Source organism: Eremomyces bilateralis (assembly GCF_010015585.1).
Source record: "Eremomyces bilateralis CBS 781.70 unplaced genomic scaffold P152scaffold_3, whole genome shotgun sequence".
Taxonomy (NCBI): domain Eukaryota; kingdom Fungi; phylum Ascomycota; class Dothideomycetes; order Eremomycetales; family Eremomycetaceae; genus Eremomyces; species Eremomyces bilateralis.
The window spans coordinates 592,776-607,270 of NW_022985069.1; the positions used below are offsets into that span (position 1 = coordinate 592,776).

At 54.3% G+C, this 14,495-nt stretch overlaps 6 protein-coding genes across 6 annotated transcripts; 3 read left to right on the forward strand and 3 right to left on the reverse strand.

The window, feature by feature from the left end:
* Window positions 1-4,303, reverse strand: P152DRAFT_187502 (uncharacterized protein). The gene is made up of 5 exons (XM_033674231.1): window positions 2,844-4,303; window positions 2,529-2,797; window positions 2,307-2,474; window positions 1,422-2,260; window positions 1-1,371 (listed from the first exon to the last, which is right to left on the reverse strand). Exons 1-5 carry the CDS (start codon window positions 4,093-4,095, stop codon window positions 270-272), a joined length of 3,630 nt encoding a protein of 1,209 aa, XP_033537143.1. The 5' UTR covers window positions 4,096-4,303; the 3' UTR covers window positions 1-269.
* A 197-nt stretch (window positions 4,304-4,500) lies between these two features.
* On the forward strand, window positions 4,501-5,936 carry P152DRAFT_429574 (L-cystine transporter-like protein). Its single transcript, XM_033677364.1, has 5 exons — window positions 4,501-4,845; window positions 4,898-5,001; window positions 5,057-5,391; window positions 5,442-5,710; window positions 5,758-5,936. The coding sequence occupies exons 1-5, from the start codon at window positions 4,787-4,789 to the stop codon at window positions 5,840-5,842; spliced, it is 852 nt and encodes a 283-aa protein (XP_033537144.1). The 5' UTR covers window positions 4,501-4,786; the 3' UTR covers window positions 5,843-5,936.
* A 1,730-nt stretch (window positions 5,937-7,666) lies between these two features.
* On the forward strand, window positions 7,667-9,971 carry P152DRAFT_390595 (uncharacterized protein; the record flags this gene model as incomplete). The annotated part of the gene is made up of 5 exons (XM_033676047.1): window positions 7,667-8,576; window positions 8,640-8,790; window positions 8,842-9,250; window positions 9,297-9,499; window positions 9,551-9,971. The coding sequence occupies 5 exons, from the start codon at window positions 7,667-7,669 to the stop codon at window positions 9,969-9,971; spliced, it is 2,094 nt and encodes a 697-aa protein (XP_033537145.1).
* Window positions 9,972-11,014: 1,043 nt separating this feature from the next.
* Window positions 11,015-12,332, reverse strand: P152DRAFT_187638 (uncharacterized protein). Its single transcript, XM_033674234.1, has 3 exons — window positions 12,070-12,332; window positions 11,910-12,022; window positions 11,015-11,550 (listed from the first exon to the last, which is right to left on the reverse strand). Exons 1-3 carry the CDS (start codon window positions 12,213-12,215, stop codon window positions 11,144-11,146), a joined length of 666 nt encoding a protein of 221 aa, XP_033537146.1. The 5' UTR covers window positions 12,216-12,332; the 3' UTR covers window positions 11,015-11,143.
* P152DRAFT_187589 (uncharacterized protein) lies at window positions 11,990-12,856 on the reverse strand. The gene is made up of 2 exons (XM_033674233.1): window positions 12,341-12,856; window positions 11,990-12,022 (listed from the first exon to the last, which is right to left on the reverse strand). Exon 1 carries the CDS (start codon window positions 12,750-12,752, stop codon window positions 12,450-12,452), a length of 303 nt encoding a protein of 100 aa, XP_033537147.1. The 5' UTR covers window positions 12,753-12,856; the 3' UTR covers window positions 11,990-12,022; window positions 12,341-12,449.
* On the forward strand, window positions 12,625-14,014 carry P152DRAFT_455231 (6-phosphogluconolactonase). The gene has a single exon (XM_033678750.1). It carries the CDS (start codon window positions 12,961-12,963, stop codon window positions 13,759-13,761), a length of 801 nt encoding a protein of 266 aa, XP_033537148.1. The 5' UTR covers window positions 12,625-12,960; the 3' UTR covers window positions 13,762-14,014.
* Window positions 14,015-14,495: the final 481 nt, after the last annotated feature.

Genomic DNA, 14,495 nt, shown 5'->3' on the forward strand with positions numbered 1-14,495 from the left:
AACCCCGCAGACTTTCCTGATGAATGTACAATTGTAATTTGTAGGTTACCTATGTGAAGAAGCAAAACAAGTCTCGTATTTCCCCGCCGAGAGAATATGTACCCTGGTATTGTGCTACTCCGGAAATAATCAGGGAAAGCCACTTGCAAAGTGCGCTTCGCTCCCTGTTCCACGCAATTTCCGGAGAATAACGCCCTATCCATATCCATATCCAGTAAAGCAGGAGACGACCATACAATGTCCTACCCCAACGCCACTCTCCACCCCCCTTAACGCCTCCGCTTCTTCCCCTTCCGCCTCACCCCCCTCGTCGCTGCCGCCGTCATCACCCTCACCCTCGACCTCACCACCTCAGCCTCTCCCACCGTCGACTCTCCCTCCCCTATCTCCACCTCCCGCTCCTCCTCCACCAACCCTTCCATCTCCTCATCCGCCATAATGCTACTCAAATCCGAACTCCCCGCCCGCCCCAGCTCCCTCCGCTCATCATGGATCGTCGTCCCCAGCGGGTCGAACGCTTCCATGTACCATGGGATCCCGCCCTGGTTGAGGAAGCCGCCGAGCGAGCGGTCCGAGCGCGGTGGCGTCATCGGCTCGGGGTTGACGGTTGACGGGATGGTGCTACCGCCGAGGGATAGGGTGGCCGCGGAACCGCCGCTGCGGCTCATCATGTCGGCGTGGTCGTGGGTGGGGTGGGGGTCGCCTTCGGCAGCGATTTGACGCTGGATGGCGGCGTCGTCGGTCATTTCGTCCTTCGCGTCGACGGTGGGGGTGCGGGCGTGTTCGAGTTGCTCTTGTGGGACGTCATCTCCAGGAGGGTGTTTCGCTTCGAGTTCGTTCTCGATACCGTTGACCATCGTTACGTCCTGGTGGTCATCGAGAGCTTCAGGTTTGGAATGATGAACCTGTGTGATTTCGGCGTCCCCGTTCGTCATTGGTGCAGGAGCAGTGCCGTGTTGATGTTCGTCGTCGGTGATATGGCCCACCGTATCTCCATACGTAGAGACGACGAATGATTCCCGTCGCTCTTTGCTGGTGATGAAACTTTCCCATTGACTAAGCTCCTTCTCGAAGGTACGGCCGCAAAGATCCGTCTCGCACCGTAGAGCGTTCTCGAGTAATGGCTTGAGCGCTCTTGCAATTCGTTTAGCGTGCTTCTTTTTATCCTTCTGGTCGGCGGTGAGAGCGCTATGGGGTACGATAACGTTGATGGACTTCGCATCGGAGTGATTGGCGCTTTCGATGTTGATCGCGGCATGGAAGACGGAGAGCAAATCCGTGGAGAACGGTGCAACGGAGGTGTATTCATAGCCCTTCACTTTCTGATCAACCTGCTCCAGCCCCCACGAGAAGTAGTTCTTAGAGTCTTGGCTGAGGAATGGTTAACGTGGTCAACCATTGCGGACAAGAAGTTGGCTTACCTTGCTGCTTTGTCGAGAATTGGCCGTAGTAGTGGAGGAATAGGAAAATAGACCGTATCGATGATATTCTTCATAAGCTTTGCATCCTCCAACTTGACTTGCTCACGCTCCTTGATCTGATGGCAAAGCTGTCGAATTTGTTCCATTTCATCTTCAAGTCGCTCGGCGAACTCAATTCGGCGTTGTAATCGAGGGCGGCCAGCTGCGCCCATTCCAACAAAGTTGCGCCGTGTGATCTCCATCGAGGAAAAGGTATCGAGTTGTAATTGAAGTCGCTTGAGCAGAGCCGCTCCGCGACGAGCTTCGCGTTTGAGTGTCCAGTACTTGCACGCCTCGGCGATGAACTCTTTACGTTTCCGGATGGCGAAGCGGATGAGTGTGTTTTCGACGTTGTGGTAGACAACGTGGGGGACGACGGGGGCGCCAGAAGGCAGCCGCCATATCGACTTGATGGCCTGGTCTCGTTTACGTTTCTTTGCTGGCGATATCCCCTCGTCGCCAAGGTCCCCATCACCATCTCCGAGAAGCTGGGGTGCCGACGCCGACAACGCTGTCTGCTGGCTGTCTGCCCATCGTTTGCCTTTCATGGTCCGTTGATAGAACGCCCTCGCATCCGAAGTTGCAGCCTCTACATCGTGTTCATCCCGCCAATCGTTCGGCACGTGCAGATGGCAGAATGCCTTGAGGACGCTGGTATCCATCGCAAGCCCGCCCTGAGGCAGCTTCATCTTGAGGAAAAACTTTGATCGTCTGGCGCACGTCACATGGAACGCTTTGAAGCAATTCTTATTACCGCATTGGATGCAAGCGCCCATTCGCTGTTCGCAAATGTAACATGTCTACCCAAGTTAGCACCAGGCAAGGTCATGTGCGCAATTCACTTACGAGCTTCCATCGTTGTTTCGGGACCTTCTCGACATCCATCACCGGCTCCATGAAAGCGGTATTACCGAGAGATACTTCCGGAATCCAGAAAGCGCAGAGCAAGTGTGCCCACTTGTTGTTGTTCGTCTGTTTGAATGCTCCGTCGACATTGGGGCAGAATATACAGTTCTATATTTCAATCAGATCATGCATCCTTGGTCACAGGATCAAGCGTTAACTTACCGACGTTCCTCGACCAATGAGCTGGCACTTTCGGCACAGCCATTGACCTTCCGGGATGAACGGGACGCCGTAGCATTCTTGATGGACTGCAAGATCGCAACCATCGCAGAAAACAATTGCATTTGTGTTTTCACAATCTCCATCGTCACAGACCGCGCACTTGGTGTCCTGTTCTTCGCCTTGACCAACCGGCTCACCATTGACGGCCGCAGCAGAACTTGATCGCGGACGGTGAGTCTGAGGCGGTTTGGGGTTTGGTTTAGGAATCCCTATACAAGTAAGAAAGCGTCCAATTATCGCTGGCTACAAACTTACGTTTTTCCAGAGCGTACCACTCCTTTTCGATTTGGGTCATGGTGACCTCGAAAATCGCCGGCTTGATCGGATCGACTCCTTCTGTCCGCCGCTGCGTGTTGATATCCTCTAGCCATCTTTCGTCCTGCTCATCCATATCATATTCCACGCGTCCAACCGTGGTCCCAGATCCTTGTTCATCGGCCTTGATACTCAACGCCAGATCCAACTCATCATCCAAGGAGCCTTCGGAGCCACGGATGTATATCCGTTCCGGACGGAGGAAGAGATCGCTCTCTTGATACCCCACGCCGGCTAGCGTCCGGTCCACGTAGTTGACTGAAACGGCGTGGTCTTGTTCGAATTTCGAGAATGTGTCCACCTTTCTATATTGCGGCTTGGGGAGGTTGAGCCGTTCTTTCGGGTTTACGGTTTGTAGAGGAATGATTCGAGGGAGAGGTGGAGAACCGAGCCCTGTGAGCATGGACTCCGGCCGCCGAGGGGGCCTTCCGGGCCGTCTTTTGATAACGGGTGGTGGAGGAGGGGGCACAAGCGCCGGCGCATCGATGATTGTATTTGTATCGCTTGTAATATTGGGTAGTGTTTGTGAGGAATCGCCTATCAGATTCGCGCCAGCGTCCGATAAAGCGTGGTCTGATTGACGCCGAAAGCGGTTTGGATCGAGAAATAGTTGGTTTGGCAAAGGTGGCGCCACTCCATCCACCTCGTCGGCAGACAACACCATGAATCTGGTATCGATTTCTAGGTCGGGATGGAACTCCTCCCATCCCCGCTCCTCGCGAGGCTTATATGCTTCGCCTTGTGTCGATGCCGCGACCGCAGCCGCAGCCGACGTGTAACGCGGTTTAGGTTCCTCCATCTTTTCCTTCTCCCTTATTGGTCGCGTGAAAGAGGATATTCGCGTTCGACGGGCCGTTGCAGGGGGTGGGGAAAGGATAGGCGGAGGTGAACGTGGAGGTGGAGGTGGAGGTGGAGGTGGAGGTAGTGGGGGAACAATCCCAAGTTCAGCGTTCATCCGCCCAACGCGGCCCCGAGGACCTGAATACGCGTATCCTCCAGGTCCTGTGCCACCAACCGGTGTTTCGTTCCCTTCGTCGTCGATATATCTGCCGCCGCCACCTGGCCCCCCAGGCACGTATCTACGTTTCTTGAAGGGGGGCTCGCTCTGCGCGCCGGTGGGAGTGGATTGGAGTGATTGGCGACCTGGACGACGTGCAGAGCTTCTTTTTGGAGTTCCCGGTGAAAGGGCCATGGCGGAAAGGCGCAAAGAGTATGAATCCCAGGAGTGATAGAGAGTGCCGGACCCGGGGGGGGCGGTTGTGGGGATCGCGGTCACTTTGGGACGTGTCACGTGTGACGCGTCCACATGTCGCAAGCAATGTGTTGACCTAGCATTAAGGGGAGGTAATGTGCACAGTTTCAGACCCGAAACTCTTGAGAATGATGGGAGGTTGGATGGCGAGCGGCTCGTTCGTTGACGTCGCTATTGGGGTGAGGTTGGCGATGCGAGCGATCACGTGAACGAGCTAATCCAGAACTGGAAATAAGTGGGCCAGGGTCTGATTAAAACACGTGAAGGAGCTTTTGACCACGTGACCGCGTGAGACCAAACCTGGAGCGTGATGGATGGATCATGGAATGAGATCGCGTGCGATTACGACGGCGCTAAAGTCCATCTCAACATCACGATGCTTTGACCGTTTCAGTCTACTAATAGGTTGTCACTAGATACACACATGATGTTTCCTCTACATTACAGTGTAGAATTCCTTTAGGCACAATGCCTTTGATAGCCCATATTGTCCTTATCAACCGTCCTATTCTTAGTAGCCTATAGCCTTCTCTGCTCCTGTTTACCTTGCCTTCACTGGCAGATATAGACTACAGACCCATACCTGCATGTCGCTGTTTGCGGACATCGGGCTTGAACCTTGTCATCGGATATGATGATTGCCACAGAAGAGATATGGCGAGCCACATCACATTTCCTGGGCTGGTTCTAGTGAGCCAAGATCCCTCGTATTCATAACCTAGACTCCTTACACAGGACATAGCTTTCTCTGCTGGTCATTCTCCTTCTACCCACAAGCCATCAAGAACTTTCGTAGAAATTCGACGGTAGGCCTAGCCGTCGATTTTCCCTTCTCAAACATCTTAGGCAAGTCGATCGGTTGCTGGAGCCTTGAGCCACGAAGTCTTATGTTGTGTATTAGGCTTCACTGCATATTCGGTTTCGACCGCCGTCTTCCTCTATTCGCCTACGATCCGCTCGCAATATGCGTTTCGACATCCGATTTCCCAAGTGCCAAGTGTACGATTTAATGATTTTGCGTTTGCGCTGCACGGAGCCATCTTGTCAATCATCACTTACTCGCAGTTCTTCCCGCTCATCTGGGGTTTCCAGGTTGGCCGGAACCAGAGGTCCAGTTGGGTATTTCGGGGGATTGTAACTGGATCTATTGCAGGTGTCTTTGGGGTCATTTTGATTGTGTTGATATTATCGAAGGACGGCGGCAATGACCCGTTGGGATGGGCTTGGATTGATGTGGTAAGTGGGGCATGCATTCTCTTGGTTTCTGGAAACTAACCGGGTTCGAGATCTACGCAGTCGGATTTGTGAAGGTACTTGTAACGGTGGTAAAGTACTGTCCACAGGTATGGGTCAATTACCAGCGAAAATCCACCGTCGGTTGGAGCATGGGTCAGATACTCCTTGATTTCGCCGGAGGCATCACATCGATTCTACAGATGGTTGTCGACTCATCTCTTGACGCCGACTGGTCTGGGATTACGGGAAATCCGGTCAAGTTTGCTCTAGGGAACGTTTCGATGATTTTCGACATCATCTTCATCGTGCAGCATTACATGTATGGCTTCTTAAATTTGAGGTTGGACGATAGCTTACAGTGGCCAGATTATATCCATCTCGGACTGAGAAAGACTTGGCCGATGAAGACGATAGTGAAGCAGGAGAAAGAGAACCTCTTTTGAATGCATGAGTTCTAGAACAGCACTAGATATCCTTATACATTTATACACTTACCCATATGTAATCGAGTCTTCCAAGTTCCAGCACTATACAGAACCAAGGACCAATCTCTCGGATTGCAGATTCCGTCCTTGATATTATATCGATTTACATACCCTGTCCAAATAGTGGATTGCATCCCCTCTGCCATGTGGCACAACATATGTCACCTAACCCAGTCCATGCATTCCTGGGAGAAACGCCAGCTGAAAGATCTACTTAGCACACGGGCGGACCTGTCGGCTCCTGATCTTGTTCAAACTAAGATTTTAGTTTTTCAGATGGAGAAAAATGTCCGACACTGAAAATATCCATGATGTCAAGCTTCTGATGACTTTCACCAGCCTCGTACAATTAGAACAACCAGCTGGTCTCTTTCGCGGTCGCCCAGGGATCGTGATAACAGGGTTGTTGGTTGGATTTGATGGGTACATGGGCACCGGGCCACCACCTGTTCCGACACGGGGACCCCTGCCAAGTTTCCCGTCCACAGCCCTGCCGACCGAATCTTACGACATAGGACTGTCCTCTGATGTCAGCGTTTCGGTTCCTGCCTTCTTGAATGCTGCAGCCTGTAAGCGACCCCTATTCATCAGCGACCACTTCAATGAGTTCAACAGTTCAACCATTCGTCCCTTGCGGGGCTAATCGGCCTGAACTCCTGAAATATGTCTCCCGCCTGGCTGAGTTATGCAGCTTTCTTCTTTCCTTGCGTTTGACCTCATTATCTCATAATAAAACCTCCCCTATCTTCTAGCCAACGGGAACCCGTCCTGCCCCGCCGAGATCTGGCAAGGTGCACCAGCGGACCTTTGCCCATTAATCGGGTCCACTGGATCTGCGGTCTTGCGGCGTAGGGCCACACAGGGGAGAGGATTGACGCGTTCAACTTTACTAGTTTCTTTGTATCTGTCAATGGGATCATTGGGTGTCCTGGATGCAACCACCGAAGCACACGTAAAAAAACACAGTTCGTAAGTCCACAATACTCCCTTTTCTGGTGCTTCTTGTCACTCCCGTACTCCCGTACCACCCGTACCAAACCCCGTCCTCCAATCCGATCTGATGCTTCCTCTAAATCCTTGAGGCCCGATCTCATTAATGCTTGCAGCGGGTGGTAGCGCATCTGGTTGTCCGATCACGCATATCCTAAGCCCCTCTGTGGGTTGCTCAGTCCCATCGCAAAGCTCCTTATTTCCTTAGCCTACCCCTTCGGTCCCATCACCTCACTTCATCGACGAACCAAACGCGTGGGCGATTGCCCTCCACGAGGTCGAATACCGCGGGCATCCGAAGTTCTGGGACGTAATTTGGGCCAGCGTGTTGTCTCGTTTGAAAAGGTACCGAAAATCGATCTCTTGTGTACAGCACGCGTTTGACTATGACCACGCTGGTGAGTGTACATGGTGGTACGCACGTATCATCACCCTTCCATAAATGTCATCCGTAGCCCTTCCACTTCGTTCCATTCATTGCTGCCCTCCTCTTCATCCCGTGACGTTCTCGAACCGCCGCCATGGGCCTTCCGCGAAAACTGTTTGGACGACGTCGGTCTGACAAAAACCTTTCGCAGCTTCCAAACGGCTACAATGGTTCGTTTCCAGACGGGTCTACCGCATATGACAGCTCATTGCGACCTGCTTCCCGTAGTCAAGTGGACTTTTCGGCATTTAAGATGTCGACAGACAGCACCTCGACGATCCGTGCGATCGACTCAACCCCCAATCTCCCAAGTGAACTTGATTCCAGAATTGATCAGCTGAAACTGAAGGTTGGCCCCCTCGTGCAAGATTACATGGATCGATATGTGCGCGGGAAAGGCGGCGAAAGAGTTGGATCGATCTCAAGCGAAACCAGTCCCATAAAGGGATTCGAAACGCCCACTTCTCCGTATCAGGACGTAACTACACCTACGAAGGATCATTCTCTGAACGAGTTTCACATTCCGTCCCGAACGAGTAGTACCAGAGGCCGTGAATCCAAGAAGAGGAGACAAAGTCTCCAGCCATGCAGTTCACCTGCACCAACCACCCCCGATTCTCGTAAACGGAGCTCCGCCGACTCGGTGATCTCCTACGAAACCAAAGCCTCATCCATCCCAAGCAATCATACGCCTCTCCAAAGCAAACTCCATGCCGAAGATAGTGACCGACTCCAGCCCTTACTCGAGGACGACCCGAAATCCTTCGATCTAGTCGAGCAAACCAGTGTCCCCAGCGAGGATTCGTCCCTGGAGCGTCGATCCGAGCAGCTATTTTCCAAGGAGCATCTCGAATCCATCGTCAGCGATCCGCAGGACCTCCTCCGCTTCACCTCCTTCCTACACCGCCGCCGGCCGCAATCCATCCCAGTGCTGATTTACTATCTAGACGCACTGAAGGCGTTACGGGCAATCAAATACGCCAATGCGGTCGCGGAGGCCCTGGAGCCCATCACGGGGCATCCATTCACCGAATGCCAGGCTCGCCCTACGCAGAACGCTGTTTTGGAGGAGAAGGCGCGCCAGGCGTTCGAGGTCCTGGTGAACGAGGATCTGCCGGCATATGTCGTGCACGTTTTTATTCAGGTGGCGAGTGTGCGCGTGCAGCGGCGGATCACCGGCACGCTGCCTTCCCATCTGCTCGATGCGTCGGAGGGGCTGGGGGAGGTGTTCTGTCTTACGGATCCGACGCGGGCGGAGAATCCGATTGTATTTGCGTCCGAAGGTACGTTGAATGATTCGGAGAGAGTTGTTTACGTTGCGGTTCACGATACTCATTGATGTGTAGAATTTCATCGCATGACACAATATGGTGTGAGCCATGCGATGGCGCGCAATTGCCGATTCCTCCAGGGTCCGCGGACGAGTCCAGATAGTACTCGAAGGATACGTGAAGCCATCGCGAATGGTAAAGAGCACAGCGAATTGTTCCTGAATTAGTAAGTCGCCCGAAATCAAGGACCTGCACGCAGCGATTGACCGTCCCACAGCCACCGAGACGGTTCCCCGTTCATGAACCTGTTGATGGTCGCGCCGTTACTCGACAACAAGGGTAAGCTGCGGTACTACCTCGGCGCGCAGGTTGACGTCAGCGGGCTGGTGAAGGAGTGCACCGAACTGGAGGCGTTCCAACGCATGCTGGAGAAGCAGGAAGCGAAGACGGGGACGAATACCGGCGAGGAACCCGAGCGACCAGATGAGTTCCGGGAGCTCTGCGAGATGTTCAACATGGCGGAACTCGACTCCGTGAAAAAAGTCGGCGGGCGCATGCACCGTGAACGCTTCGGTAACGCCCACGACCACGACCATGACGCCACCTCCATCATCCATCACCGCCTCCGCCCGCACACTCCCTCCCCCCCTCCCCCCTCTCCTCCGCTCTCCTCCGTCTACAAACACGTACGTACCCCCTCCCAGCACCTCAATCACCACTAAACCACCCTAGTACCTCCTCCTCCGCCCGCACCCCTCCCTCCGCATCCTCTTCACCTCCCCCTCCCTCCGCGTCCCCGGCCTCCTCCAATCCCCCTTCCTCAACCACATCTCTGGCGCGCCGCGCGTACGCGCCGAATTGGCCGCCGCGATGGCCGCGGGCCGGGGGGTCACGGCGAAGATTCGGTGGGTGACAGGGAGGCGGGAGGGGCGCACGTATCATGGGAATGGAGGGAGTGGGAAGGGGGATGAAGGGGGCGCAAGGAGAGATGAGGGGAAGATGCGGGGGGAGGAAGGGAGGCCGAGGTGGATTCATTGTACACCGTTGTGTGGTGCAGGAGGGGGTGTGGGGGTTTGGGTAGTTGTGTTGGTGGATGAAGAGGGGGGAGGGGGCCGGAAGGGGTGGGGGAGGGAGGCGCCGCCGGTGATGGGGGGTGATGTGAAGATGATGCGTGGGGGTGGGGGTGTTCATGGTGGAGAAGGCGATAGTCTAGTCTTGGAGTCGGCGGGGCGGACGGCGGAGAGCGTGGCGGAGAGTGAGGGGCGGAGCGTCAGCGTCAGTGGGGAGAGTGGGAGCGGGGGGCCAGGAAGCCCCTATTCGCGGTCGACCACTGGGCTGAGTTATCGGCCGGGGACGCCGCAGACGTTCCTCTCGGGGTTTTCGGGCGCGCCGAGCTTTTCATTGTGAGCTTCAATACGGCGGGTTGGGACTGGGGCTCTTGGATATAGGAAGTGCTTGACGGATGAGGCGCAATGCGGCAATATAGGGTGGGAGGACGGGATGATCATGAGGCGTCTGAGGGGATTCCGGGCGCTTGGTCTTGGTAAATATGGGATTTCAGGACTGATGAAGGGGAATATGTCATGGATGGACGGATCAGGCACCAGGTCCCTATACCTAGAGGGCTACGATATGTTGGGCTATTTGATGCCAAATCATAGACACACTTCCTCAAAACACCAAACTCCTTCGTTGCAATACACCTAAATAAATTAGAGTCCAGGTCCACTCACGAAGCATCATCTCCTAAATCTCCCAATCCTTCTATCCCATCCATCTCGATTCTCGATCTCTCCAGCCGTAACCTGCCCCTCATTGGCTCCCCTCTCCCCGAACATCGCGATTCGCATCCACACCCCCTGACCCCGCCCCTCCCCTGTGCCTCAACCCTCACCCAACCACCAACCACCATCCCCCATTCCAATCCCGATTCGCCCCCCTACGATCGACACATCCACCCACATCCTGGCGATCAGATTGGCCCACTGATCTCCCTCGATCGCTGACGACGGGATCCCAACTGAAGTCATGGGATTCCTCCGATCTAGCCGAGCCAGGGCATGGGAACTGACCGGGTTCAATCCATGGCGACGGTTTAATGGATAGCGATGATGGGAAGAGTAAGTGATTGATTGGTACGGAGTAGATAACCAGAAACATTGGATCGAATGCGCAAATCGTATTCCTGCGTTCATCCCCTTTCGCTCCTGCGAATGGAATTGGTAGGTGTACATTGTACACATCTGCACGAAACCGCAATTCCTGCTCGCTTGTCGTTCGTGCTGCCCTGAGTCCTGCATTGCGGCCCGGATAGGATGACATGTTGAACAGTGATATGAAAACCTCTCAACATGTCCCCGGCATGAGGGAAATAATCCCTTTTTTCCCCCCTCTCTTCCAACCTCTCCACCTCCGCTAAGCAATCAACGCGAACGCAAAAAACAAATGGAAAAACTCCCCTTCTCCTTCTATCAAAGGCATCCTCAATCGTAAAATCACGCACTGTCGTCAAGGTTTCCCGCGCTCGTAAAGTAAATCCCAGGCCCAACATAAAATAATAACTCCATCCCACCCATCTTTCAATCAACCCACCTTACCCCTCCAACTTCGCCGCGCACCACGAACACGCCCCCGTCGACACGGTGCTCGCGTCCGGCGACGGCGTCGTCCGCTGACATCGCCCGCAACGCGTGCCGACGGGGGAGGCGGCCTCGGAGGAGCCGGAAGTGGAAGTACTGGCGGAGGAAGTGGTGGTGGGCGGGTCGGAGGAGTTTGTGAGGGGTTGGATGGAGGAGCGGGGGATGCCGTGGGCGACGGCAGTTTGGAGTTGGAGGAGCTTGGAGACGTCGGCGGTGGATTGGGAGTCGGACATGGTGGTTGGGGGGGGAGGGGATGGAAGGATTTGGGTGGTAGTGAAGTGTGATATGGAGAGATTCGGGGATTTTCTCAGTTGATATGGAGACGAATGGGTAATCAGATATTTGATCTGCGGTGAGGAAAGTTAGGAACGGTCGGTAGGGTTCTTGATAAATAGAAATGTGACAGGAGAGCACGGAGATCAGATAGAAGATGGAAGATGAAACCGCCGACTTGAGAATTCAGAATCATGAAGGTAAGAAATGAACGAGAGAACTGGCGCCCCCGATTGATTTGTATACGACGCATCCTACCACTTCCGTGTGGTGGTCCAGGATGATCAGATAGCCCAGCGGAGAGTGGAGGATTAGTGTGAAACGGTATCAACGGTATCAACGGTATCAAACGTCGTTCAAATTTCTCAACTCCCCCCTGGGAATCGGCTCTGATCGAATATTCATGGTGTAACGTGAGAATTGTCGCCCTTACAGCGCTTGCGGGCTCTCGCATTTGACTTTCTCGACTGCGACCACATCACTAACCAGCTGGGCGGTTTATCGATGATCGGCGGGGTGATTGCCCGAATGTAGCGATAGCCACGCCTGTCAACTGTCAATCGTGATACCGTCGCGGGCATTGGTTACGCAACAGAAAGATGGTGCGGCGAAGAGAGAGGTATGGCTGGTTCTGGACCTGATGATCGACAACATTACAGCGACCTGATTCCTCAGTCGCATAGAAGACAAAGGAGAGTGTCGGTAATTCAGAGGTATTCGGCATGTAAACGTCCTGCATCCTGCGTCCAATGTCCGATGTTCGATGTGTCCGTAGCAACTCACGGATTTGATGGATTTGATGCAACGGGGTCGGAATGGCGCATTCACCGCGCGCGTCAACACCGATGACAAGACGGGACTCACCGGGAAATTCCAACCCAGACCAGATAGATCGTTCAGGGTCGACAATCCAGACCCTGAAAAGGTGGAACGGCGTATCTTGGTCAGTCCGACTCACAAGGGATCGATGAGGTCATGGACGGGGTACAGAAGGAGTTTCCTGCAACTTGCTTTGATAATTACTGATGCATAATGCTGACACAAGCGACAAGGTAACCACGACAGACATGGGAGACGCGGCAGTAATTACCGATATATGTAAATAGATATCTGTATAATATCGTGTAGAAATGTGTAGACTAGTGTACCTGAAGAGTAGAATGAATCGTGGTGCTGAGTGCTGATACGGAGTCACTTTGACAAAGAATGCCACCGCCACCAAAAAAGTGGCATCGCCAATTTCACAGCAGCCACAGCAACCCCTCCATGGCTCCATCTATCGCATGATCTGTACATGGTGACATGTCCTGTAACTGTTTCACCATCAACCATCATCAATCATCAAGTCACTTGTCGTCCCGTTTCCATCTCCAATTCCAATCCCCCCCAAACGTTCCACAGTCCCCGATACTCGGCTCTACTCCCACAATCCCTTCCAAACTTCCCCGCTTAGCATTCCGCTCCCATCCATCCGGACACACACGATGCCTCGCTCAGTCGGACTCCACGCATACGACACCGTCGACGACCTCGCCCAACGCCTCCGTGCCTACGTCCTCGACTCCCAAAACAGCGCCTTCAGCCGCCACGACGCCTTCCGCGTCGCCGTCTCGGGCGGCTCCCTCCCTAAGATTCTCGCCCAGGCCCTCCTGACGCCAACATCCCCCGCCTCCGAGGCCCCCTTCGATTTCTCCAAATGGCACATCTTCTTCGCCGACGAGCGGGCTGTCCCCCTCGATGACGCGGACAGCAACTACCGCCTCGTGAAGGAGGAGTTCCTTGACCGCATCCCGGCAGCGCTGGGGACGCCGACGGTCTATCCGATCGACACGGCGCTCCTCGACGACATCCCCGCGATGGCCGACGCGTACGAGCAGACCCTCGTGAAGGTGTTCGCGGCGCGTGACAGCGTGCGGCTCCCGATGTTCGATCTGCTGCTGCTCGGCTGCGGCCCAGACGGGCACACATGCAGCCTGTTCCCGGGGTCGCCGCTGCTGAAGGAGACGGAGGCGTGGGTGCTGTCGATCGACGACTCACCGAAGCCGCCGCCGAAGCGCGTGACGTTTTCGCTGCCGGTGGCGTCCCATGGGATCAACATCGCGTTCGTGGCAACGGGGGGCGGGAAGAAGGAGATTTTAAGGGAGATTTTCGATACGGAGGAGGGGAAGAGGTTGCCGTGTGCGCAGATTAATGAGATTGCGGGGGAGCGGGTGACATGGTTTACGGATTCGGCGGCGGTGGAGGGCGTGGAGTATGCGAAGCGCAGTCACAGCGGGAGTTTGTAACTGGTCTCGAGGAATCGGGTTTCACAGTGGTCGAAGTGTTTCTTCCCTGGAGTTTAGCATGGCGTTCAATATGTGGAACAGTGATCGGATGCAGATGATTCGGATAGAGGCTGGGTACATGTCTTTATGGTGGATTCCCTGGCGGTTTAGTAGTACCATATAGATAGACTTTCAACATGAATTCAGGGCGAATGAATACCTATACTTTACTCCTCAGAGTCGCGATTCGGTTCGTTTACATCTCAGACTCCCAATGCAACCTTTGTACCTACGATCGGCCTTTATTATTCTTTCCTTACACCATTTGCCGACGGCTTTGTGGAATAAGTATTACCTTTAAGTACTCCGTGCTACATGGAACGTAGCTAATACCTCGTACCGGCTAGCCATTCAGTTTTGACCATCTGATACAAGAACCCAAGTGGGGACAACCTTGTCGTCGATCAACACAACCAGGGGCTATCACCGTTTGCTATTTGGCAATTGGCATTCAACGTTCAATCACCAACAAACATCAGCCCTCGACCGGTACCCCAACCACGAACAACCTCCAACATCAAACATGGCATCTCAAAAACCAACCGACCCATCCAAACGCCACAGTCTCCTCCCCCAACGCACCACCTCCATCCGCCCCGGGCCCTCCTCCCTCCCCACCCGCTCCAACCTTCCAACCCCTTCCTCCCTCCCACGCACCCAAATCCGCAAACCCACCGAACCCCCCAATGACCCCC